At 40.0% G+C, this 25,476-nt stretch overlaps 1 protein-coding gene across 2 annotated transcripts in view; it reads left to right on the forward strand.

The window, feature by feature from the left end:
* Window positions 1–301: 301 nt before the first annotated feature.
* Window positions 302–25,476, forward strand: part of LOC139144723 (uncharacterized) — a 28,479-nt gene continuing 3,304 nt past the window's right edge. Inside the window, exons 1-5 of one of the 2 annotated variants that reach the window (XR_011554846.1) lie at window positions 302–535; window positions 2,186–3,889; window positions 10,149–10,329; window positions 10,770–11,027; window positions 14,722–17,688. Coding sequence is in view for 1 of the 2 variants with exons in the window: in XM_070715448.1 (XP_070571549.1) it covers window positions 2,192–3,889; window positions 10,149–10,329; window positions 10,770–11,027; window positions 14,722–16,958 (4,374 nt within the window). In the remaining variant the exon portion in view is untranslated. Of the gene's footprint in view, window positions 536–2,185; window positions 3,890–10,148; window positions 10,330–10,769; window positions 11,028–14,721; window positions 18,361–25,476 lie in introns of those variants that run through there. The other variant, XM_070715448.1, reaches the window with a different exon arrangement.

The raw sequence follows: 25,476 nt of genomic DNA on the forward strand, positions 1-25,476 counted from the left end.
CGGACAGGGTCGATTACAAAGGCAAGTGTGTTTTCATTACATGACACTTGTTGATTCTCGTTTTGCAAGAGTTTGTTCCTTCTCCAAATGTCAGATAATGTCACACACCTCAACAGATCAAGGAATTGCATCGGTCAAAGTACGCAAGTACGTATGAGTTAACATTTAAATTCCTCGTTTGAACCAGTGTCTGACCTCTGCGTGAACTCTGATACAGCTATATTTAGATATGACGACACCCAGGATAACAAAGAAATTCTATGAAATAGGGCGTCATATGTTTTGTGTAAACGAAGAATTATTGCATTGACTTTGCAGAATACAACAAAACTCTCAATGTAAGCAATAGTGAAACATATCGGAATCTTTCTTCTGGTCCTGATTGAACGCCTTTGCATTACTATGGTAATATGTTACCTACTTTGGGCTAAAATCGACGTTGACGGCGCTGCGCTGCACGTACCATTAATTGAACGCGGAGCCATTACGGTTTATTCCGTCAATATTCAGGCAATTACTGGCAGCTATTAACAAGGTAGGTATTGCACTTGACTTAAGTCCGTGTTTTCAGTTTTGAGTGACTGCATTTTTCTTTAGTCAGACCTGAGTTGATATATGCGTGCCTGTCGGTCATTGTCCCGAAACCCTTTTCGCAACAGTTGACTACCGCCTCGTTTATGTACGTGACACCAGTCACAAGCGGCAGACGGTTTAACAATCATTGAAACAGGAAAAAAACCCAGACTTCCTACTTGAAATAACCTATAATTGTTGTTTTAGAAAATGATTTCTGAATGTGATGAAATCTTATAACGTGTTGACTCTTAAATTTCAACAGTAGGACAATTATATGATGAAACATGTTAGGCCAAAGTAATTAAATTCTTTGTTTTGCGTCCCCACCGCGTAGGTTTTTAAGGTTTTCATGAAAAACACACACAACGCATTTGAATAGGAAATTTTAGGACATGACCGCTTAGCTTTTATGAACTACAATTTTGTGACAATTTTTTATTTGCTGCAATCAAATTACATTGTGTTAATTTTCTTGTGTGTGTTTTTCAGCCGCTTAGACGCGTACCTTTTCCCATTTTGAGTGGACGCAAAACAAAGAATTTACTTACTTTGGCCTTATTCTCTGAAAACACGGACTAGTTCAGAGAAAAAAAGCTATATTACCCATATACACACTAAGTGTTCTTCACTGTATAATCAGAATATTTTACCTCATTGACATAAAAGCGGACCTTAGACACTAAAAGCTCTATCAGACTGGCTCTGCTGTGGTGAATGGTGAACTTTGATATTTCCGCAAACCATAATAACTAGGACCCGATTTCGAAAGTGTGTATTGTTAAACAAATATGTCTGTTCCCTTGTCGGAAAAAAATCGCCTGGCAGGCCTTGATAGAGCTACAGTTGCTTCGAGGTGAACAGTTTGTTGGAGCTATGCCGCAATGGGGTTGTTTATGGAAACTTTCGGTTTAATTTCCGCGTAATGCATCCAACAGGTAAAATGTTCTTGACAGAAATTCCGCGAAAATCCAGCATTTAGAAACTCAGACTTACTCAGTACTACGAATATTTGCAATCGGTATTGATCACTTTGCCATATTCAACTAGCGTTTACAGCGTTGTAAGCTGAAATATATCACCTTACACTTCGTTATAATATGCTGTGGACTGTACTCGTATAGTCGGCAGCAGTAGGTCAAAAGTCATAGTTCACATGAACAGTGTGATAGAAGAATGTACACGATTGAATTGTCATCGAATGTCGGATACTGAATTTTTGACAGTACCAGAACTGGTTACGCTGTTTTTGCTTTCACACTGTATTGAAAAATCAATTGATCTTTACTGGACAGAATGCAACCTCACAGTCATTACGCGGTTCCAACAAGAATCGATCATTATTTCACCAACATGATAAGCAAAAGTGGGGATATGTTATCCCGTCATGCAATTTACCATGCAAACCATAGACCCTAGAGAAACTCTACAGTACATACACGTAGATCTATATACAAAATCATTCTTTAATATGAACATAAGGCGTTTGCAAAAAATCTTTGCTCAACTTATCATGGAAAATAGTCCTAATTTATTTGACTAGTTTACACCGTTAGTTGGCCTGAAACTGAGATGACCTAATGATTAATTGGGTGTCTGATTTTTCTTTAAGACAAAAATGGCGACATCAAAGGTAACAATCCAAGAGATGGGAATTCCTCTGACAATCACTATGACAACTTCACTTACCGATGACGATAAAGTGATGCAACTGGTTTCACAACGTTTAAGACACTGCGGTACCGTACACTCTCGGAAGGTGGTCAACAGTGTACCCACAATTTACTCAGAACGAATGATAACCATGCGATTTAAGTTGATTTCGTCGTCAAATAAATCACAAAATCATTCTCAAGTCGAAGACTTTACAAATATTCGACGTCTATGGTGTCGGCAACCTCCAAGGGCTGATTTCAGTCAACCTTGGCTTAGCGCAGATAGCCGGCTACTCCCAGGGAAAGACAGTAAAGAAGCAGTTCACTCAGATATTGACGTGAAAAAATTGTCGTTCGGCGTACTTCTGAATAGGGGCACATATGTCAGTCATTTCGAATCAGATGACCAAACTGATATTGATTTAACAATCGAGCACGACAGACGAGAGCTGAATATCACCTTAGCGAACGGTCAGGCCCATGTCCGTGGGCAGAGTAATTCCTACAAGTTTACGGTCGCCTACAGTGACTTAGAAAATATTCTCCTTGTTGATGATAAAGAGAGCGCTCTCTATCTTCACATTTGGTTAAAGTGTCCACCTCGACTAAATCAATCAGAAGACGACATCCGCATCTCCTGGCAGAGAACGATAAACTTTCCAGGATGTACATCTCACGTGATTGGTAAATCTTCCGTGATAAGGCTTACCTTCAGCGATACGAAATCGAGGGTTACCATCCATTCTGCTTTGTCTCGACTCCACCAACGATATCGCTTCAAAGTGCATTACTGTCCCATTCGTGTTTTGCTTGCGTCTTCTCTAAATTTCAACGACAGCAGGAAACCAACGTTCGACAGCTTTGAATGTAATTATGCCTTGGAGTGTCTCCTGAGTCGCGATTTTCGTGTCGATGACCAGTTAGGTGAATTCTTTCCGACGCTGAACAAGTACCGATCTGAAACACTCATTTCAAAAGCGTTATATCAAGTCGCAACTGACATTGACCGAAATCTCTTTATCGACATCAACAGGGCATTCGAAACTTCGTTTCGCGATTACGCGGTGCGCCTCGGCTCCGAATCAGATTCAGACGAAGGCAGGTACGTTCCGGATACATGTCGTTACGTGCGACGTCTAGTCGTCACACCCTCTCGACAGATATTTCTGCAATCTCAGCTTATGTTTGAGAATCGCATTCTTCGCGAATTTGGCGAGGAGTATTGCTTGAGAGTCGTCTTCCGCGACGAAAATTACCAAAAGTTGACATGTCAGGTCTCCTCAGAAGAGGAAATCGAAAGAAGAATTATATCCATATTGCGTTCGGGTGTCAAAGTCAGCGGTCGAAAGTACGAATTCCTTGCGTGTTCAAATAGCCAACTCAAGGACCATGGTTGTTGGCTATACGCAGCCGATGAAGATGGAAACAAAGCTGCAGATATACGTCAATGGATGGGTGATTTCAGCCGATTAAAATGTGTGGCTACGTATATCGCTCGAATGGGACAGTGTTTCTCCAAAACAGAGGAAAGCATTGCGGTAACGATAGAAGAGGGTACAGTTTCACACATTGAGGATATCAAGGGAGGGTTAGACAACAAGGGGAAGCCATATTGCTTCTCTGATGGCGTAGGGAAGATTTCAAAGTCGTTGGCAAAGAAGGTAAATATGCGTGCTATGGATACAATCATGTTATTATTTTCCTATTTTTGTTTTGATTTGTTTAGCTCATATTTCTGTGACTATTTTTGTCTCCAACCCGACGTTTGTCAGTAGTAAAAAATGCAAAGACACAACTGGTGGCTTATTAATGCTAAACCCACAGCATCTAACCTAACATACATAGAGGGATTCATATGGGTCTATTGCCAAGAGATAAAACATTTTCAATCATGCAGCCTGCCTTGCGAATAGACTGAAAGATTCACTTTTGCAAGGGTCTCCGCCAACTCCAACGAACACAAATGATTAAAGGTTGGAGTTGAAGTTAGGCTGCGTTCACAAAAAATGGTTAGGGGACTGGAGAAATTCAGGGGGATTCGAAAATGTTTGGAGTAGTAGAGGGGGGACTTGAAAATTTTGCTCTACCTGTTGGGGGGACTTAAACATTTTTGTGGTTCCTTTGTTTTGCTTTACATTTTCCAATTCCAAGTTTTTGTAGGTAATTCAGTGAAAAAATGAATACAATTTTTATGCCATCCAATTGTTGTAATGTTAGTAATAATTTAAAAAATCTAGAAACATTTTGCCACATTTCATTACTTTTATCTCTGAAATCTCATGTGTGATTTGTTGTAAAAAACAAACTTGAGCGTAGTAATAGGGCAGAAGCTGCAACTGTTGATGGCTTTTGCAATATTTCTATGCAATTTATCAACTACAGTTTCTTGCTGTCTCCCTACACCATGCTCAAACACACAATATTCAGTTTGTCGACAAAGCCTATATAAATATGTATTAGGTGATAATTTACAATTACAGTCCAGACTGACAGAAACAAACAAACGAACAGTTATCAGTGATTCAAATGCATGGTACACATACACAGGCTGTGATAGCAAGCTGAATACTGGACAGTTCAACACGCTGTAGGGAGTAGAATTGTATAACTGAAAAAAAGTATTGCAAAAATTATCAAAGTTAATACAGCTACTCCCTACGGGCTGTGTCACAATCAGGTAACACCCTGCTACTGCAGTGTCACTGTCACTGCATACCTAAGCAGTGACAGAGATAGCTCTGACCCTAATGTACTTGGTAGTTGAAGAAAGAGTTTGGATCAAATGACGCTCATGACAGTGAAACATACTTGTACACATTTCATGCCAGATACACATGGAAGACAATAAGACTTGAAAAATTATTGGAAATGTTTGAATTCTGGCATATGAGAATAATCAAATCTTAAAGAAAAAAGATGGGGTCAACATGCTTGATTTTCCCATTCTTGTCATAAAATAATACAAAAGTAAAACTTTTAATGGTAAAGACTGAATGAAAAAATATGTGACTAAATTTGTCATTATTACACCCAAAATTTCAGAGATTAAAACATTTATCTGATGGAATATTTTTACATTCCAGTATTGTCAATTGAGTAGCATCTAATTCATATATGTCCTGTACTTTTGAAACAAATTTTTGGTGGGTCATTGTGCTCAGTTTTTTTTTTTTACAATATGGCAATTAGCCAGAATTCACAATTTGCATACTCTCTCATGATCGTCATTTTGTGTGCTCTTCGGTAGGAGCAATTGACCTGGCCAGAGTTGGATTGACTCAAGTTGGCTTAGACCGATAAATCCAAAAAGTTCACCGATACCTTTGAAAATGTATCAATTTAAAAACTTGCCTTAGGAATATTACTTTACAAACTGCTAATAACAGTTAGTGATGAACACCTGCGAGCGGAACGGCACAATACATGTTTATTTATTCTGCGGGTACATCCTTTACAAATATGCGGGCTTGTGATAGTTTGGGGGACTTGAAAAAAATTGATTACATAGAGGGGGCATTTGAAATTTTTGGGGGTAATGAGAGGGGATCTGAAAAAAAATAGATTTCAATTGCGATTCCTCCAGCCCCCCCCCCCCCCCCAATCGTTATTGGTGAACGCAGCCGAACGTTGAGTCCATACACGTTTAATCTTTAAGTTTACCATGCAAAGTATATACGTCAACATTTACATTTGCAGTAACATTGAAGAAAAATTTGAGTTATTATACATACTGACCACCACAATAATGAGAAAAATTATGTTTTAGAAGTCAAAAATTCGAACACATTTGCAAATATATATATAGTTCTGGTGAGATTGTAATTGCTGTTTCGTCCTAAGGTAGTATGCATCTCGAAAGTGAAAGACTTAAATTTTGCTCAAAGAAACTTTCAACCATTCTCTCCCAACTTGAAATCAAGAATAACAAGGCAGTATTGCTGAAGGCAATGAGTACTTGGGCCGTGATATAGTAATTTTGAGGACAATATATACTAGTATTCAAATATGGTCTCGAATTTCCTCCTGTCAATTAGGCATTTGATTAACTGGTTATTAAATGAAGCAATGGCATGGCAATGGCAAAATATGTCTAGCAACTTTTGTGGAGTTTGAAGCAGGGGTTCTTTATTTAGAGGTTATAAACGGCAAGCGAGGGTATTTGGTTGCGGATATAAGACCTATGGGCTGAAAATTAGCATATTTGGCGGGAAATAATCACCGAGCGAAGCAATTTGAAACATGAGGCATGTCTAAGTTCTGGTTCTAAATCGGGAAAAAAGATCAGACCTCTAGCTGTACTGGCCAGCCAAGAAATACATATATGCATAATAAATGAGGTACAAGATGTGACATCTTAGGGTCTAATATCTTATCAAAATTGAAGGGTATAGAATTTGTGGTTACTGAGTTATGCATATATATGTATAATCAAGGTGAAAGGTCATCAACACTGGACAAAATGCTTGATATGCGCTTAGCATATTTACGTATATTGACGTACATGGAACACAATACTAATTGCATATGCAGCATATATCTTTGTATATGGAACATTCCAATACATTGATATGCGTAACATTTCTATGAAGATCATGAGTATACGTAATGCAGATCTTTGTACACTAAGTGTACACTGTAGTTTTGCATTTCATTAGCATACGTACTGTATGCTTAATGTATTTGACACATGTACAGAATCAGTATATGTGTATATATTGTTGTATATCAAGCATTTTGCCCAGTGCAAGGTCACGTGACATGTTCAAAAAAAATTGTATTGCTAATTAATCCCTATATGCCAAGAATCAGACCTCTAGTTATTCGCTTGCCCAGAATTAGATATGTGCATAATTAATGAGGTAAAGCGTGTGCTGTCATAAGGTCACCCACCCTACTAAATATAAAAAACATAGCACTTGTGGTTACTTATTCATTGGCATAAACGTATATTTAAGGTAAAAGGTCATCGAGGTCACATGACATTTTGTCAAAAAATTTCTACCCTATAGTTCTCCCTATATATCAAAAATCGGACATCCGGCTCTATTGGCTAGACATACCAAATATGAAGGGTGTAGCACTTGTGGTTACTGAGTTGTGGACAAATATGTATATTTGAGGTCAAAGGTCATTGAGGTCACGTGACGTTTCGTCAAACAAATTGTATTGTTAAATTATCCCTATATACCAAAAATAAGACCTCCAGCTGTATTGGCTCGCTTAAAATTAGATATGCGCATAATTAATGAGGTACAATATGTGGTCTCATAAGGTGTCCCATCATACCAAATATGAAAGGTTTAGCACTTGTGGTTACTGAGTTATGGACAATAATGTATATTTGAGGTCAAAGGTCACCAAGGTCACATGATATTTTGTCAAAATGTCTGAGATATCTGCGTGAACCGATGGACTCACTGATGGACTCACGGACGGACATGACCCAATCTATAAGCCCCCTGGACTTTATCCGTGGGGATAAAAAACTGTCACTGCATCCTTTAGGCGATATGAATACGATGAGAAACTAAATTTTTATTTTTCTTGGCCTTATACATGGGAGTCTATGGAGAACTGCCTTATACATGGGAGTCTATGGAGGTGTAAACTAAAAAGTCCTCTAACATGGCCAAATTTGATCGCATTGTGAAACAAATCGACGTGCATCTATATGGGGTTGGGTACTATTCTTGTGCAAAGTTTGAAAGAAATTGACAAGGGCATGTCTGAGATATCTGCGTGAACGGACGGACGGACGCACAGACATGACCAAACCTATAAGTCCCCCCGGACTTCGTCCATGGGGATTAAAAACAACGCAACAGTTATTACAGCTACACCGGCGGTAGGTTCATATCCAGAGCCCCGTACGGTCTGCCGCCGTCGCTTGAAAACAATCTCATAAACCTGGCCATATGGGCAGCTGTGTATGGGCAGCTGGATGCTTGACTTCCCGGAGAAGGCGAGCTGTCACGTTCAAGCTCAGGATTATTTGTTGATCAAATTTCAGTAAATTTACCTTTAACCTAGATGAAATCTTGCCTATAGGCTGAAATTTCGCCAAAGTTTGGCAAAATTACATCGATTTTCAGGTTCATCTACGACATTTTTGAGTTTTGAGTGCAGACAGACATAAGTTTTGAGGCAACATGGCTGCGACCCTATGTTGACCCCAAGTGAAAATGTGTTCGCGATCAAATCTTCCTATATTTTTTTAAGAATTTTCGAAAAAATCAATGCTTCTTACATCTTTTGTAAAATATAAAATACTAAAATAAAAATGCGATGTGCCATGTCTCCAGATTTCTAAAATATCGTTCGTTGACCGTTCGACGAAATACTCATTTCGCAAACTTGTGACGCAGTTGAAATTCAATACTGACCGCCAAATAATCTTAATGAGACGAGATCATTCTAGACATCCTCCAAATTATCCAACCATTCACATTGGAATTCAGCTCGCTTAGAGTATCATAACATTCTCGGCATTCTTTTAGATCGACCCTAATTTCTCCCATTTAGGAAATAAATACACAAGCTACCTCGACAAAACTTCGTGCACCATCCAAGACCAAACGCACTACATATCTGTCTTGATGTCATCATCTCCTTACATGGTAATCGGCATACCGTATTTTTTAGCTAAGGAGACACAGAGTACGTCAGAGTATTCAGTTTCAAAACGTATTACATTGTGTGATGTTGTCAAAAAAGGTAATGTTACTGCAGTGGTATAAATTACAAAACACAAAAGTTCAAATCAGTTTATTTTGGACTGTCTTTACCCAACATTTCATATTGTTTCTTATGCCAGATTTAACCACGTGCTTACTGGCGACCCCTTTACATGCAAATTTTGTGTCAAATGATGTGTTCCCCTGGAAAAACAAACGTACGACTTCTAAATGAAGGAGGCGAAATTTGCCCTCAAGACTCGAAACCACCCCTTTATTGGGTGTACCTAGCTATTTTGAACGAGCTTCTCGAATCTGCAGCTCTATTTCGAAATGATGGTCTGGTTTTCTCAGCTCAAGGATAAGTGTTTTCCGTCGCTGTGGGCATTACTATTCTCAACTGGGGGTACAGTTTCCAGTCGTATTGTTTTTCATTGTGTCCGGGATATAAAACCTTTCCTTTTCACACTTTCACTTTGATTAACACTAATCCACATCTTGTCAGTGATTAAACATGTTTCAAGTTTAAATGTTAAATTCTGGTCTCGAGCCCTCCTGTTCGACCAAACTGAAATTACCCCTCCCACTTTGGCTCGTCCAGTGGGTGCAGCAAGGGTCGTGCCATCGCCCAAGAAATGGAGGGTGCATTAATTGTTACATTTCGATGCACATCTTGATTATATTCAGAAGCCAAGCCAAGACATTTTGTGGCAAAAACTCAGATAGAGAAGCATAAATATTCACATCTCACTTATTCAAGACTGGCTGAGAGCAGCACTTCCATTCAGTTAACGTCATTACGCCATTTATTATGCCAAGAAAGATGAAGCCAAGACATTTTGCCCTCCCTGGTCTCAGCCAGAAATGGTTATACCTTACAGAGTTTTTTTCCCACGGAATGAAAACAAATGTACTTGGGCTGAGGCCCAAGTACAACAATCGGAGGTCAACGTGCAAAGTTTCTTACCAGAAAAAATACCTAACATTTACCGATATTTGAAATTCAAAATGGCTGCCATCCCTGTGTTAACTCTGTGGCAAAATATAAAATACCCGATTTTCAAAAAACTAAACTTTGTTTACTCCATAGAGCTTGAAAATGAGCCTCATCTATTGGTAGGCGAAAAGAATATTGTAAAAGTTTGCGAGACCGAATATCTGTCCCTGAGGCGCATGTTATCTTAAGTGGAAAGAAGTTAGGTCTTATGCTGTCTGCATTGATCGTACGTGTTCTTTATATATGCAGATATGTGAGCAGTTAAAGAGATCTGTCATTCCATCGGCCTATCAAATTCGATACGGAGGCTGCAAAGGAGTTGTTGCCATAGATACAACGCTTGAGGGCGATAAGATGGAGATCAGAGAAAGCATGAGTAAATTTGCAAGTGACCACAGCAAAATTGAAATTATGAAAACGGCGTCACCAGGTGAGTGAGTTCAGTTGTACGAACATTGCAATGCACTATAATCCAGGAATTTTCTCACCTATGGTTATGTTTTCATTCATATGGCAAATTATTGATTACTGACTGTCGCCCTACTTCGCTTCAAGTTCCTTCATAGAAGTGACACGGGACGTAGTCATTTTAGCAAGCTGTTTTTACATATCTTAATTCAATTCAGCTCCCTCTTACATTGGTGACGACTTTCTGAGTAGCAGTCATAATTTTCTTAACTCTTTCCCAATAACAGGTCTTAGGTAGTGAACTAAAAAGTAAACTTCATCTCGACTGGATATTTAACTCTTTCATCAGGAACATGTCTCAAGACACGTACCTGAAGGTACTAGCAATATTTTATCCACGCAACATAAAACCACACATCTTTCCTCAAAGATGTTATATGCATACCGCATTCGTTTTCACAGGCCGCCTGTTTTTGAACAGACAAGCTATCACGTTACTATCTGGTATGGGTGTTCCGGACAAAGTCTTCCTAGAGCTGCAACACGATTTACTCAGACAGCTTGCACAGATGTTTCTCTCAAAGGAAGCCGCTGTAAAGTCACTCACAAAACGGTCTCATGTAAGCATAAACTTCAAGGAATTGCACAGATGCGGCGTAAACCTGACAACAGAGCCATTTTTCCAGGGGATGTTGCAAGCTGTCTATAAAACCTATCTCGGTAAATGATGCGCAATTATTAGCCTTAACAGTTAAACCTATCTTGTTTCTCAACGTTATGCTAAACAATTTTATCAGTGTTTCTAGCGAAAGTGCTTGACAATACGTTACTTTCTACACAGCCATGCGGTCGTTTATCAGCCATGCAAAATTGACCCTTGTACAGTCAAAGTCCGTAGAGCCATAGACAAATAGAAAGCCAGAGTAGCAACGCGGCATGCCGTTTGATTCATGGTCGTCTCGATAAACTATGGCCTTTTCATATTAAAATGAGCTTCACAGGTGTCAAACTTTTGAAGATTTCATGCGTGGTTGATAATTGCACGAGACCACATTTTTTCTTCTTGACTTTGCAGTCTGCCACAGAACCCCTGATTTGGGGGTGTGTCCGGTACCAGCAATTTGATTGGATCTAAAGCAATGACACATGCATGGTACTTCTCACTATGGAAGGGGGATATTGCCATTTACGTGTGATCCAAAAAAAATTATTAAATGCTTCTAAACTATATTATTTCTCACTTTCTCAGCTGCTAATCTATCTGAAACTCCTACTAAGTAATTGAATCGCAAATATTATAAATATCTGTGCAATTACAAGCCAACCGTACTCACATTAGCGTTCGCTTCGGCCCCACAATAAAAATGGTTTCCGCCAGCGCAGACTGTGGCGATGACCCGAATGACCCGAGCGCGTTCGATATACGCCACAAGTGCCGCTGCGATATCACAGCTAGACAGCAACAATGATGAACTAGTTCAAATAGGTAGCGTTTCAGATAGCTACATGCCCAATCAAATGTTGAAACATTTTTTGACAGCATGTTGATTAATGCTGGTTTTCTTGCTCAATCTCAGAGTGCTGGCGTAACAGAGGGCAATCAAGTGGAGCCCCAACACCAAAAGCACAGTCTGAACACAGGGGGTTGTCTACATGTCCGTCCCCTGGGGTGGGTAGGTGTTTCGTTGTATCGCTAATAAAGATATATTCTACCAACCTTTGGTGTTTCGGTCTTACTTAGCACTGCCCTTGACAATCTTTTTTACGTTTTATCAACATGCTGCGTCTATTATCTGATGAGTTTGAGTGCCTAATTAGCCAAAGTAATCAGGGGTAAATTACTAATCTGTGGACGCTCTCACCAGATTATCACCGGATTAAATTTGACAAAGTCAATAACGAACGCACCGGCAACCTTGCATGTTGATAAAACGTATACGCAAAATTGTCAAGGGCAGTGCTAAGTAAGACCAAAACACCAAAGGTTGGTAGAATATATCTTTATTAGCGATACAACGAAACACCTGCCCACCCCTGGGGACGGACATGTAGACAACCCCCTGTGGTCTGAATAGGGATTTACATGTGGACCCTACAGAGGTGATAAGTAATCAGGAGACGGCAGCTGTGTCGGGAGTTGTTCAACAGCCGTCCTACAAGTATAGAGATCCTGATTCTGTTTCTTTGTTTGCTCCGAGTGATCTTGATGAGAGCGCAGATGGAGACAGTCATTCTGTGTGTAGGTCACAGGATTATGTGCAAAGAGACATTGCTCATTCTGAGACTTATTCAGAAATTTCTACTACTGATGCTGACATGTCAGAAACTTTGTCTGGGAAATGGCATGACATTATTAACATTATTGGCAATGTGCTTGGCTGTACAAAAGATGATAGCAATCAGAGTCAACGCCAGTCTTTTTTACTTGGTGGAGTTAGTTTCAGGTGCTCCTCGTTTGTCCATTGAGGGACTGATTTCACAAAGATGGACAGCTATTGAGAAGAGTTTGCCCAGAGTGTCCAAGTACACACAATCTGTAGACAAGAAATTCAGGTTCCTTGAAAAAGACTTTGAGGAGTTTGCCAGAGTGCCAAATTTAGAAAGTTTCTTCCACGCTAAATTGGCAGCTGATAAGAAACATTTTTCAGCTAAGAATTTGAGAAGTTTTACCCCTAAGGCTTATCTTGGACATCTTATGGTAGATAAAGCTCTCAGAGTTTTACTGAGATGCATTTCACATTCCTAGTTGGCAACCGCTTTTGTACATACGGCAGTTTCACCAGGTTCTAATATTTCTGATGACCAATTGTCTAAGGGTTTGGAATTTTTGCAGTTTTCTCTAACTTCTTCGGCAGATGAACTTTTCCATGCCATTGCTTGTCAGTTTCTGCCAGAAGGGAATTATTCCTGGGTTTCCTACAAGATCAATTCGGAATCGCTTGACTAAGCTTCCTATTCGTGGTGATAAACTTTTCCATGGAGAAGTCTCAGATATTTTTCACCAGGAAGCTGAAGCAGCTAGAGATGTTAGGGAAATAGTCTCCCTTTCTTGACCACGTCAGGGAGTTAGGCGACCTGCTTTATTTCAGCCCAAGTCGAAGCCTTAACAGACTTTCCGCAAAAAGTTTTGTTTCTACTACACCTAGTAATTACTTTAAGGGTAAAACGGATAAAAAGAGCTTTAGACCACCAGTGCCGTCCTTTCCGGATAAACCCGGAGACCGTTTCTTTAAGCAATGATGGTTTGCCAAGGGCTCAGTGTGTAAATCTAGCACTATTAAATATTTAAATTCCTTTCCCGGAGGTGCCAGTAGGGGGAAGATTATCTCTTTTCAGTCAGCATTGGGCCAAGATAACCGACGACCCGTGGGGTTTAAGGGTGGTTTCAGAAGGTTATCGCTTGAAATTTCTTCAAGTCCCCCCACTTACAAGCAAGGTTATAAATTTTCCTCTTCCAGCGGATTTAGGGAAGAGAAATGCAATCCTTCAGGAAATAGAATCATTGATCTCAAAGAGGGTTAAAGAGCCTGTCACTGACAGATCAAAAGGTTTTTACAGCTCAATGTTTCTAATTCAAAAGAGATCAGGGGGTTGTAGACCAGTTTTAAATCTCCGCCCGTAAAACCATTTTCTCAAAAAGAAACACTTCAAGATGGATGTTAAGTTTTATCAGATCTGTCAAAAGGGGATTATGCAGTTTCAATCGATTTAACAGTCGCTTATCAACATATCCTTACTCGCCCGGACTACAGACATTTTCTCAGGTTTGCAGTGCGGGGCAGGGTGTTTCAGTTTCGGACACTGCCTTTGGTCTGGCGTCTACATCTTTCTGTGAGAACTCCTACTTACCTGTCACTCCTCCCTGCCTCCTCCCCTCTATTTTGATAGTCTGTTATGGAGGTTGAGAACTGTTTGAGTATGGAATCTCATGGCGGTTTCCGCCTGGGATTAGATCACGTGTATTTAAATTTTTGCCTCGTTCTGGAAAGCAGCAATGAGATAACCCAAAGTAACAGTGACAGGTAAGTAGGAGTATGCTCAGAAAGATGTTTCCTGGAGGAAACTTTCATTCTATTTGTCTGTGGTAGAGCTATTGCCTTTGTAAGTACATTGTAAGGTTACTTTCGTAAGCAAGTGATATGGACGTTTCCATGTACACTTACCGGTGTGTCTATTATAAAAGTACCACAGCTGATTAACTCTTGATTTATTTCTATAACTGTAATGTTGTACACTGTGCTCTTCAAAGTTATGCTTACTAGCTGTTCACAAGTCAGCGAATCCTACATAATATATTGACGAATCATTTAAAACTATGTGTTCCTGGCTCCGTACGGTTACATTCTTCAGCTACTACGCGCCATGTTGAACATCGGTTTAGGTTTTTATCTCTATTTTTATTTACGTCTGTCAGGTGAAATACGACGACGAGCGAGGATTGAGATTCCACCAGAGTATGGTCGAAATATGCTCGGTGTCCTGGACGAGACAAGAAAACTCAAGTATGGTCAGGTATTCGTGCAGTATTCGGAAAATCTCAGTCGAGTTGGGAAAGCACTACATATTCACACCGGCACTGTTGTTGTAACGAAGTTTCCGTGTCATCACCCTGGTGACGTCAGAAAGTTTGAAGCCGTTGATGTTGCAGAGTTACACCACATGGTTGATTGTATTGTGTTTCCGTGTCAAGGGTCACGTTCTCATCCGAACGAAATGGCTGGCTCCGACTTGGATGGAGACGAATATTTCGTGACATGGCATCCAAAGTTGATCTTTCCACGAAAGAACTACCCTCCAATGCATTTCCCAACACCATGCAAGACATATTTGGACAGAGAGGTCGAATTAGATGATATGATTAAATTCGTGGCCGAATACATACAAAATGATAATTTAGGATTTATGTCGAACGCACACCTGGTGAAGGCAGACAGTGAAAGTGAGGGTATATTTTCACCGATCTGTATTGAAATGGCAGAGCTATTAGCCGAAGCTGTTGACTTTGCAAAGACTGGGCACTGCCCAAAACTGGAGAAAGAACATATCCCAATGCGATATCCTGATTTTATGGCTAAAACTGACAAAACCACATACAGATCTGATCGATGTCTCGGCAAACTCTTCAGACAGTGCCAAGCGGTTGAAAGAGCAACCATACATAAATTGCGACAGGGCGATGGCAAAGCTGACGACAGCATCGGTATCGTAGAAGTTGAACCAGACCATTCTCTGTTGTATTCCTATTCGACCGCAAAGAAGTACCTTAAATCTGCCACCACATCACGTGATCGCTACAATCACCAACTGGAATTGCTGATGTCACAGTATGGTGTTAAAAGCGAGGCTGAGGCCCTTTCCGGCTGTGTTGCTTCACTTGATAAGAGAATAATGGAAAGAAATGAACGGTATGACTCGGAGAATGTCATACGAGAAAAGATCAAACGCTTGAGGAAGGTTACAAGGGACGAATTCTATGATGAATTCCAAAATGAAGACGTCGATACACAGGACAGTGCGGACGACGACGATATCGTTCAAAGGGAGAGTGAAATTTTGGCCAAGGCGTCAGCATGGTATTACGTCACGTATTCTCAAAAGAATCCTAAATATGTCAGTTTTCCGTGGGTTGTGTCTGATCTTCTGGGCAAGATAAAATCAAAATCTTTCGCGGCATCGTCACACGGACCCGTGACGAAGATAGATGAACAGTTGATTGCCGGTTTTGTCGGTTCTTCGAAAGAACTCGCGATACGATATCTGAATGTGCAAGATGGTAGCATTGAATCTGTCCATATTAAGAATACCCTTGTTGCTTATCCCATTCTTCTGCCTGTTGTAGACATAATATTGAAATGGGCTGAAGCACATGATCTGACACACGGAGGTTCTCTTTCAATGGGGAAAATGACTAGAAATGATTTAATTGGGATGATGCTTAATTTTGCTGTTCAAAATCACTACATAAAATATGAAGATCACACAGGATATACAACTGAAAATAAATGGCAGCGACTCTTCCACAAATTAACACGGGATCCCTCGACTTATCTTGCTGGGTCAACGCTAGAGAGGGAAACTCCTGGCCATCTATTGGTTAATTTCCTTGACTTTTGTAGCCAACTCCAGTATGACAACACATTGCTTACCACAAACGTATATGACGTTTTCAACAGCGAGCATTTGATCAACGAACAAATTTACAGTCTTGGCGAAAAGGCGCTTAGCTCATTTCATCACTTAGCACAGACAGGAGATGCCAACACTCTAACCAAAGGTTGGTTGTTTGAATATCAAGAGGAATGGAACCACGAACTATCTCCAAGCTGTTGGTTTCTGCTTAATAAACAGTTGTCTGTGACAAAAATCATGCGAGACTTTGAAGATTATACTGGAGCAACCGTTACACTGAGAAGACTATTCGGAATCCACGTCAAAGGTCCAGAACGTGGCAAGATCACTGCATATGGCACAGTGAAATCCCTTGAAAAGATCGCTGACAGAGTCTACTACTTAGAGCATACGTTTGGCAACAAAAGATTTCGCTATCTCCGTGGGTGCAAACTTCCTCCCAACTTTTTCACTGACAGTTTCTTCTTTCCCAATAATCAATACACGCATCAAAATCATCTGTATTTCAAGGTGATGCAGTAACTTTTACATCAGATTCAAAAACGCAAAACACCTCACTGTACGCCATGTAAATTTTATGATGTAAACGTGATCGCAATCATCATGCGTATTCGCCGTGTATCGGATCGTTATTTTGAAGTTTTGTAACAAAAGACATTTTACAAATACTTAAAGAAAATATACATAAGGACTGGCCGATTACACCTATAGATCTAATCGGATAGCCTGAATGTGCCACAGAAAGGACTTTTTTGAGAGAATTCATCAACACATGGTCTAGTTTCCGCCATACCATACAATAAAACCAACAACATCAACAAGCTGAAATTCAAGAGTGCCTACATAGAAAAATACAGTCTTCAAGTGGGAAGCAAGGAATTTACAAACTGTATCAATATGCAATTGGCAAGACCTGGTTCACCAAAAAGCATAAACCGACTTCGAGGATGTTGGTGCTGCACCTATGCACAGACGTATAGTTGAAGACTTGGAATTTCGGAAACTTATGAATAACATCTATTATATTAAAGACCCAGCGTGGCTGACTTTACGAAATATTCCCTTACAAACCTTTCGATTCGTAGGGTTAATATAGTTCGAACAACCGCACAGACGGAATGCAAAAGAGCATTTCGTTACGTGCAGAGAAAACGAACAAAAGGGTGAACTCAGCAGTTTCTGTTTAAACAAAATTTATTACGAAAATAAAACTAATTGCTAAGTCAGGGAATAGAGTACAAGCTTTAAAAGTGTACAGACTACTTATCTCAGCTGGGACGGCAAAGCTCCAGTCTCAGAGTTGTAACAGTCAGTCGGATGAATGAACAGTCCTTTGGCTTGCAGGCTTGAAGCTGCACAAAGTCCACAGAGTAAATCCAGCGTTGACAGTGAAGGTCTTGAAAAGTCTTGAGAATGACTACTGCTGGAGTTTAGTAACACACAAGAGACACGATCCCAAAAGTCTGACTGGAAGCTGAGCGCCTCCCTTTTATAAAGGCATATAAGAACAATCTAGAACTTTTATTGACATGCTAATTACTGTTCTAAAATTATCTCCCTTACACAACTAATCAACTTTCCAGAACATTCCAAACATGACTAATTGAATTCAAGGTTGTGAGGTCATTAAGGCAGTGACCTTGGGAATGTTCTAGACTAATTGAACTCAGGTCATGATGAGTGTGGGGGAAATGACCTACATAAACACCCCCTCTTCAAAAAAGAAATTTTTCAAAGAAAAATCTTTCTTTTGCATATGTAATCTTGAAAAAGATTTAAGTACTCAATTTTTTTTTTTACTCTAAAGTAAAATGTCTTGAAAGTGAACAACAATAAACTCTAAATACGAGAGAGACAGTCTGCAATTAAATTGTCTCTGCCTTTGATATGTCGAATGTCAAGATTAAACTCCTGTAACATTAAACTCCATCTTAGCAATCTCTGATTTTTGCCTTTAAATTTCTGCAGAAAACAAGAGGGTTGTGATCAATGTAAACCACTATTGGCTGATTTGAAGAAGTAACATAAACTTCAAAATGCTGTAAAGCTAATATCAAAGATAAACACTCTTTTTCAATTGTAGAGTAGTTTCCCTGGGATTTGTTAAATTTGCGTGAAAAATAGCAAACAGGATGATCTATCCCATGACTATCCTCTTGCAATAACACAGCGCCAGCAGCCGTATCACTAGCATCCACAGCTAATTTGAATGGCAAAGTGAAATCTGGTGCAGACAACACTGGAGCACTTTGCAGTATGGCTTTAAGTGTATCAAATGCCTGTTGGCATTGCTCTGACCAAACAAACTTTACTTTCTTTTAAGTAAGTTAGTCAAAGGCTCAGTAATTGTGGAGAAATTTGGACAGAATTTTCTGTAGTAACCAGCCATACCGAGAAAGCGCATCAGTTGTCGTTTGCAGTTTGGTATGGGAAAACTTGAAATGGCACTGATTTTGGCATCAACAGGTTTTACCTCGCCCTGTCCTACAGTATGTCCGAGGTAAGTCACCCTCGCCCAACCAAACTCAGATTTGGCGAGGTTGACAGTCAACATTGCTTTACTCAGTCTCTCAAAGAACGTCCGCATGAGCTTGATGTGTTCCTCCCAGGTGTCACTATACAGGACGACGTCGTCAACGTAAGCTGCACACCCGTCTAGCCCGGATATGGCGTCGTTGATCATCCGTTGGAATGTGCCGGAGAGTTCTTCATTCCGAATGGCATCACCTTGTACTGGAACAATCCGTCTGGTGTAACAAAGGCGGATATTTCACGAGCACGATCCGTCAGAGGGACTTGCCAAAATCCCTTCAGTAGTCAAATTTCGTCACATACTTGGCTTTTCCCACTCGGTCGATGCAGTCATCAATCCTCGGGATTGGGAAAGTGTCTGTCTTTGTTAAAGTGTTGACTTTTCTAAAGTCCGTGCACATACGATAACTGCCCTTACCAAACCTGCAGACCTGCCAGATGGCTGTTGCAGATCTTCGCAGCTCGGCTGTAGCAGATCACTTGCAGATATCTGCAAATGGTCTGATTTTGTGCATATATAATTAGCTTTGAGCTGCAAATTGCAGCTCATGGGGCATGGTATGCAGATCAATGACATACACATGACAGCTCAAATGCAGCCCGTGACTTTTGACCTGCAGACATACAGCAGCTCATAGCAGACAACTTTCAGCCCATGACTTTTGACCTGCAGACATGCCACAGCTCATTGCAGACAACTTTCAGCCCATGACTTTGACCTGCAGACATACAGCAGCTCATATTAGACCACTTGAAGACATATAACAGCTCAAAATGGACATTGCTCATTCACCATTATCATACTGCATGTAATGGGTCATATTTTATTTGTACACACAAAAATATATTTATTTCTACCTCATGTCATGCTCACTTCAATGGCTCACAACAATACAACACAAGCAGCTGGAGATCCTCGTCACCCTGTTAGATAAATGTGACACACCTCATCAAAGTTACCATACCAGTGAACTAGCTCACACGTGAGTAAAAAAAGATAACACCTGATGTAGGATGAAGAAACACTCATTTATTACTAAAGGTTACGGGAAAAATTGCATTGAATACAACAAAGGAAAAAAGTCTAAAACCTTTATGAAGCTAGCATAATGTTATATCAAAACTAGTACAAACTAGTCCAAGTTTACTGTCATGAACAACTGATGTTGGAGATATTTTGAGATGTTTACCTCAGCATTGTTCGATGAATCAAACTTCTTCTGAGAAATTGTGAAGAGTTAATCTCAGCATTGTAAAATAGATCAAAGTTCTTGTAGTTTATCCAAATATTTCCAGTACTTATCAATTCCAACAAAAGTTATTCTGATGTATAGAATAAATATAGGAAGTAATGAAATTGAGATCCTCTATATGGAAAGGACATCAAACTATATATCAAGCAATACACATTTGTTTTGGCATTTAATGAGAAAGAAGAATCGCGAGGGTGTAATTTAAATAGATACAATTCACCTGATGGACCATGGGAAATAAAAGTGTTACTTTATGTAAATCACTTTGCAGCAAACATGTTTACAAATTCTGTTTACTCACTCAAACCAGGGATTTCCATGCTGAAACGACACAATGCTACATGTAGGGCTACGCTCTAAATTTAATCGCTCGCGTTTTTGATACTTTATAGTGTAAAACTGTGAAGTTTTCCTTCAACGTGAAGCCTTAATACCAGTCACAGATGAACTCTGAAATGATAGAAGAATGAGAAACACAAGTTACTGAAATGTGAAAATATATGATTTACAGTGCTAAGTGCAGACAAAAGGTTCACGTAGCTTTTAAAATCCAGTGAGAATTTACATCAGCGAACTTATCAATAAGCCAGTTAAGGCTGTCGATGAAAAAAAAGTGAAGCAAGGCTGCAGGCTGGCAAAGACTGAACCATATGTGTTTCATCTAGGATACTACACCAGGGTGGGGGGATTGGTCCCCTTCCACTGGAATTTCGAGGGGATTTTAAAATTTTGGGGAACTGTAACTGGTTTTGCCCCGAAAAATAAGTTTGTCTGTTCACTGAATTCAAAAACAGGACCCATTGTGTGGGCCATTGACACCACAGTTTGCTTGTGTTGTGACTTTCATTGCATGCCGTCTGCACTGAACACGTTTCTGTGACAATGAAGTCCGATTGTTCGTGTCGATTTTGCTATCAGAATTATTTTCAGAGTGTTATGGACATCCATACAATGCATAAAACTTCAGTTTGTCTCCTTTTCTCAATCGTACAGAGATGTGACACAGAAACCGTATCGGGCTAGGGCAATGAACTTTGTGAACGTGCACGTAACTCTCAACTGGCAGGCTTTCATATGCAAAATCAGCGTACGGAAAATTTACGCGTGGTATATTGTTTCAACAGCATTTTCATGAAGCAGATCAAAAGCCTAGATGAAACACTGATTACATGGTGATCGAAAATCGGCAATTTTATTGATGACAATTGTGTTGGATTGACTGTGTATATTATTTCAGCACCCTGTCTTCTTGAACCGTACAATCGCAAATCGGCAGTTTTACTGATGCCTGGCTTGAACTTTGAAGCAACTAGTGTATCCTCGATATACCGAATGTAATCTTCAGAAAAGTCTGTACAAATAAAAAACGCATATGAAGGAGATATGTCAAAGTAACTTACCTGTAGTATTATTGGGATCGGTATGCGGTTTGCAATGCCGTTTGCAATTGCAGGCAATATATCCATGGTTTGACGTCATTTCTCCTGACGGCGAGACCTATTGGTACGTTGAATATGTCGTCAAGTATACTCGTTCAATTTGCTACCATTTTATCAAAGTTTGGATACCGTTTTCGGCGAAATTTCATCCAAAGTTTAGCAAAGAAACATGACAGAGTAACCCTGAAGCTAATTCAATACGTGTAGATTAACGGTCGATGTGTCTTGCCGCTAACACTTTGACCTGCGTGACCTGGGTCATTTAGCGAATCTGACCAATCGCGGACAACTTTTCACATGATAAATGACGTCATCATGCGTGATGCAGCCTAACCAACAACAACATGCAACGTACACGTTTTTCTCAAGCAAGGGTCTATGATTTGATGTTCGGACCTGTGGGGAGTAGCAAAAGTAGCGGTGCTCGGACCTACAAATATCAAAGGTAAAACGGAGCACAGCTTAACATCGAATGAACAATGATTCTGAGGAAGACACGTTGATAATTATAAGGCAACTTCTCATTGATGCACAGGGCTTTCCCGGCGTTTTTATATGTGTGCATATGCCCATAGGATTACGCTGATAGACTACATGTACACGTACACGCGTACTCGATCAATTTTCTGAGCCGAGATCGCAAAACGGACGCACGCAAACTTTAATTTGAAATGGACTGAACTCATTAAATACCTGACCGTCCTTATAACTTCACTCTACTAGAAACGAAAACTCAACTACGGTGGTGCCTTTTATATATATATACCTTGACTGGCTCATGTTTTGCTGCCAGTGAACTGTTTCGAGCTGCCATAGAGCTGTGACAATTGTTGTGTCAACAAAGTTTTACTTCGAACGATTTTGAGCTGCATAACGGCTGTTGACCGATCGGCCAAGAGCTGCACAAGTCTGCATTTCGTCTTCCAGAGACACTCGAATCTGCAGCAGACAAATGACAGCTCCAAACGCTCTCTGCAGATCTGCATTAAAGCTGGTTTGAGCTGTCACAGCTCTGAAACCGATCTGCTGCAGATAAATGAAGATCTGCACGTTTCCTACGGGTGGGTCTGATTTGGGAACAAGTATGCACGGCGAACTCCAGTTACTGTTTATAGTTTCAATAAAGTCGTTGTCCAACAGGTCTTTGACTCCTTCCTGGAGGTATTTCGCTTTCGTTGGATTCACTCAGTTCGGATGTTGTTTTAAAGGCTTACTGTAACCGACATCAACGTCGTGGTAGATGACGTTTGTCCTCGTTGGAACATCTTGAAACAGGTGTTTATATTCGTGGAGCAGTTCTTTCACCTGTTGTTGTTGTTCTGGCTGGAGGTGTGCCAACTTTGTAGACTCCAGCTTCTCCAGGATTTCTGAGTTCTGAAGCTTGACCGAGCCCAGCTTTGAGTTTAGAGTATTTTCACTCAAGTCAGTTTCAGTATCACTATCTTCATAATGGTTTGAACTGACTGCACTGACAGGCTGAGTTATAGTAGGATTATCCCTATCCAAATATGGCTTAAGCATATTTATGTGACATAGCTGTTTTTGTTTTCTCCTGTCAGGTGTTATTATGATGTAATTTAAATCACTCAATTTCTTATCAATTAGGTATGGCCCAAAGTATCGAGCATGGAGTGGTTTGCCAGGATTGGAAGTAGAACAAGAACTTTTTGACCTGGTTCAAACTTCCGTTTGAGGTGTTTTTATCGTATTTGGTTTCATTGACTGCTGAGATGACTCAAGATTTTCTCTGGCTAATTCACATGCTTTAGAGAGTTTTGTACGAAAATCTGACACATATTGCAAAATATTCAGACAATCATCATCGTCTGATGGGAATTTCTCTTTAACAAGCTTAAGTGGGCCACGGACTGTATGTCCAAATACAAGCTCAAAGGGGCTAAAACCAAGAGACTCTTGAATTGACTCTCTAACAGCAAAGAGCAGAAAATGAATTCCTTCATCCCACTGCTTCTCTGTGTCAAAACAGTAGGTCCTAATCATGTTTTTCAAAGTTTGATGAAATCGCTCAAGAGCACCCTGACTTTCTGGATGATAGGCGGATGACCTATACTGTTTAATGCCTAGCTGATCCATTACTTGTTGAAAAATACCAGACATAAAGTTGGAGCCTTGATCGGACTGGACACATTTAGGGAGGCCAAATAAAGTGAAAAATTTGACTAAAGCTCTCACTATAGTCTTTGTCTTTATGTTTCTCAGTGGTATGGCTTCTGGGAACCGAGTTGATGTACACATAATTGTCAACATGTACTCATTTCCTGATCTTGTTTTTGGTAGGGGCCCAACACAGTCTATGAGTATCCTACTAAATGGTTCTTGAAATGCAGGAATTGGCTGTAAAGGGGCTTTTGGAATGGTCTGATTCGGCTTTCCTACCATTTGACATGTGTGACAAGTTTTACAGAAATGTGCTACATCCTGCCTGAGATTAGGCCAATAAAAGTGACTGAGAATTTTTTGATAAGTTTTCCTGACCCCTAAGTGACCAGCCCAGGGGGTTTCATGGCCAGGCGCAATATACGAATATACGAATATAAGGAGGTGAATCCCTTCGAAAGGCAAAAAGGGCCTAATACCTAAAGTCACAGGTCCAGAAACAAAGTCCGAAGACAAATAGACATTATGGAGAGGAACAGGAATGAAGTCATTGCAATCTACCCCCTTAATAAGAACTTTAGAACCTGAAAATGACTTTTCAGAAAACGGCAGGGTATCTGCCAACAAAAGAGACTGGGAAGCCCCGGTATCTCTTAAAATTTTGACAGGGGTAGCGGAAGAAAAATCACTAGAAAGTGATATAAAACCATCATGAATAAATGGTTCGAAAATACCCATAATGCTATCTTGAGAATTGACCTTGACCTCATTAATTGGGGATGAGAGGGGTTTAACCTCAGAAAATGTGTTGCACACATTATTAGACTCTAATTGAGTTGATGAAGAAATAAAGCCGGTGGGCTTAGATCCACTTTGACCACTTTGACCTTCACGTTTTCTTTTCAATTTGAAACAATCTGACATTAAATGGCCGTCTTTCTTACAATAATTACAAGAAAGTGTACCGAACTGTTTGTCAGAAGGAGATTGAGACTTGGGATCTGATGATGTGGGAGTGTTACTTGAACTCTGTGAACTGTTGTCATTTGATTTCCTACTCTCCTTTGAGAAATTCTTGGATGAAAAGGAGGAGTTAAATTTACCTGCATTGTTTCTGTAGGAAAAGGACTGGGATGGTTTGCTGAGAAATGAAGATTTGTGGGTCAATGAATAATCATCGGCCAAACGTGCAGCAACCTCCAATGTATCTGCCTTTTGTTCATTGATAAACGTCTTGATGTCACTCCGGATGCACCTTTTAAATTCCTCAATCAAAACAAGTTGTCGTAATTTGTCATAATTCTGACTGACCTTTTCCGAAGAACACCAACGGTCGAACAGTTGTTCTTTTGTCCGAGCGAATTCAACATAAGTTTGATCCTTCACCTTCTCGCAATCCCTAAATTTCTGACGGTAAGCTTCAGGCACCAACTCATAGCCCTTGAGAATTAATTCCTTCACAGAATCATAATTTGAAGCCTGCTCTACTGACAACTGAATGTAAATTTCTCTGGCTTTACCCACCAAAGCACTCTGCAAAAGCATAGACCAGGACTCCTTAGGCCAATTCAGACTCTGAGCAATTTTCTCAAAATGAAGGAAATATTTATCAACATCCTTTTCTTGGAAAGGGGGAACTAACCTGAAATGCTTAGTGATGTCAAACTTGTCTGAAGGGAAGAATTTTCCTGACTGTCC

This window comes from Ptychodera flava, chromosome 12 (genome assembly GCF_041260155.1).
Source record: "Ptychodera flava strain L36383 chromosome 12, AS_Pfla_20210202, whole genome shotgun sequence".
Taxonomy (NCBI): domain Eukaryota; kingdom Metazoa; phylum Hemichordata; class Enteropneusta; family Ptychoderidae; genus Ptychodera; species Ptychodera flava.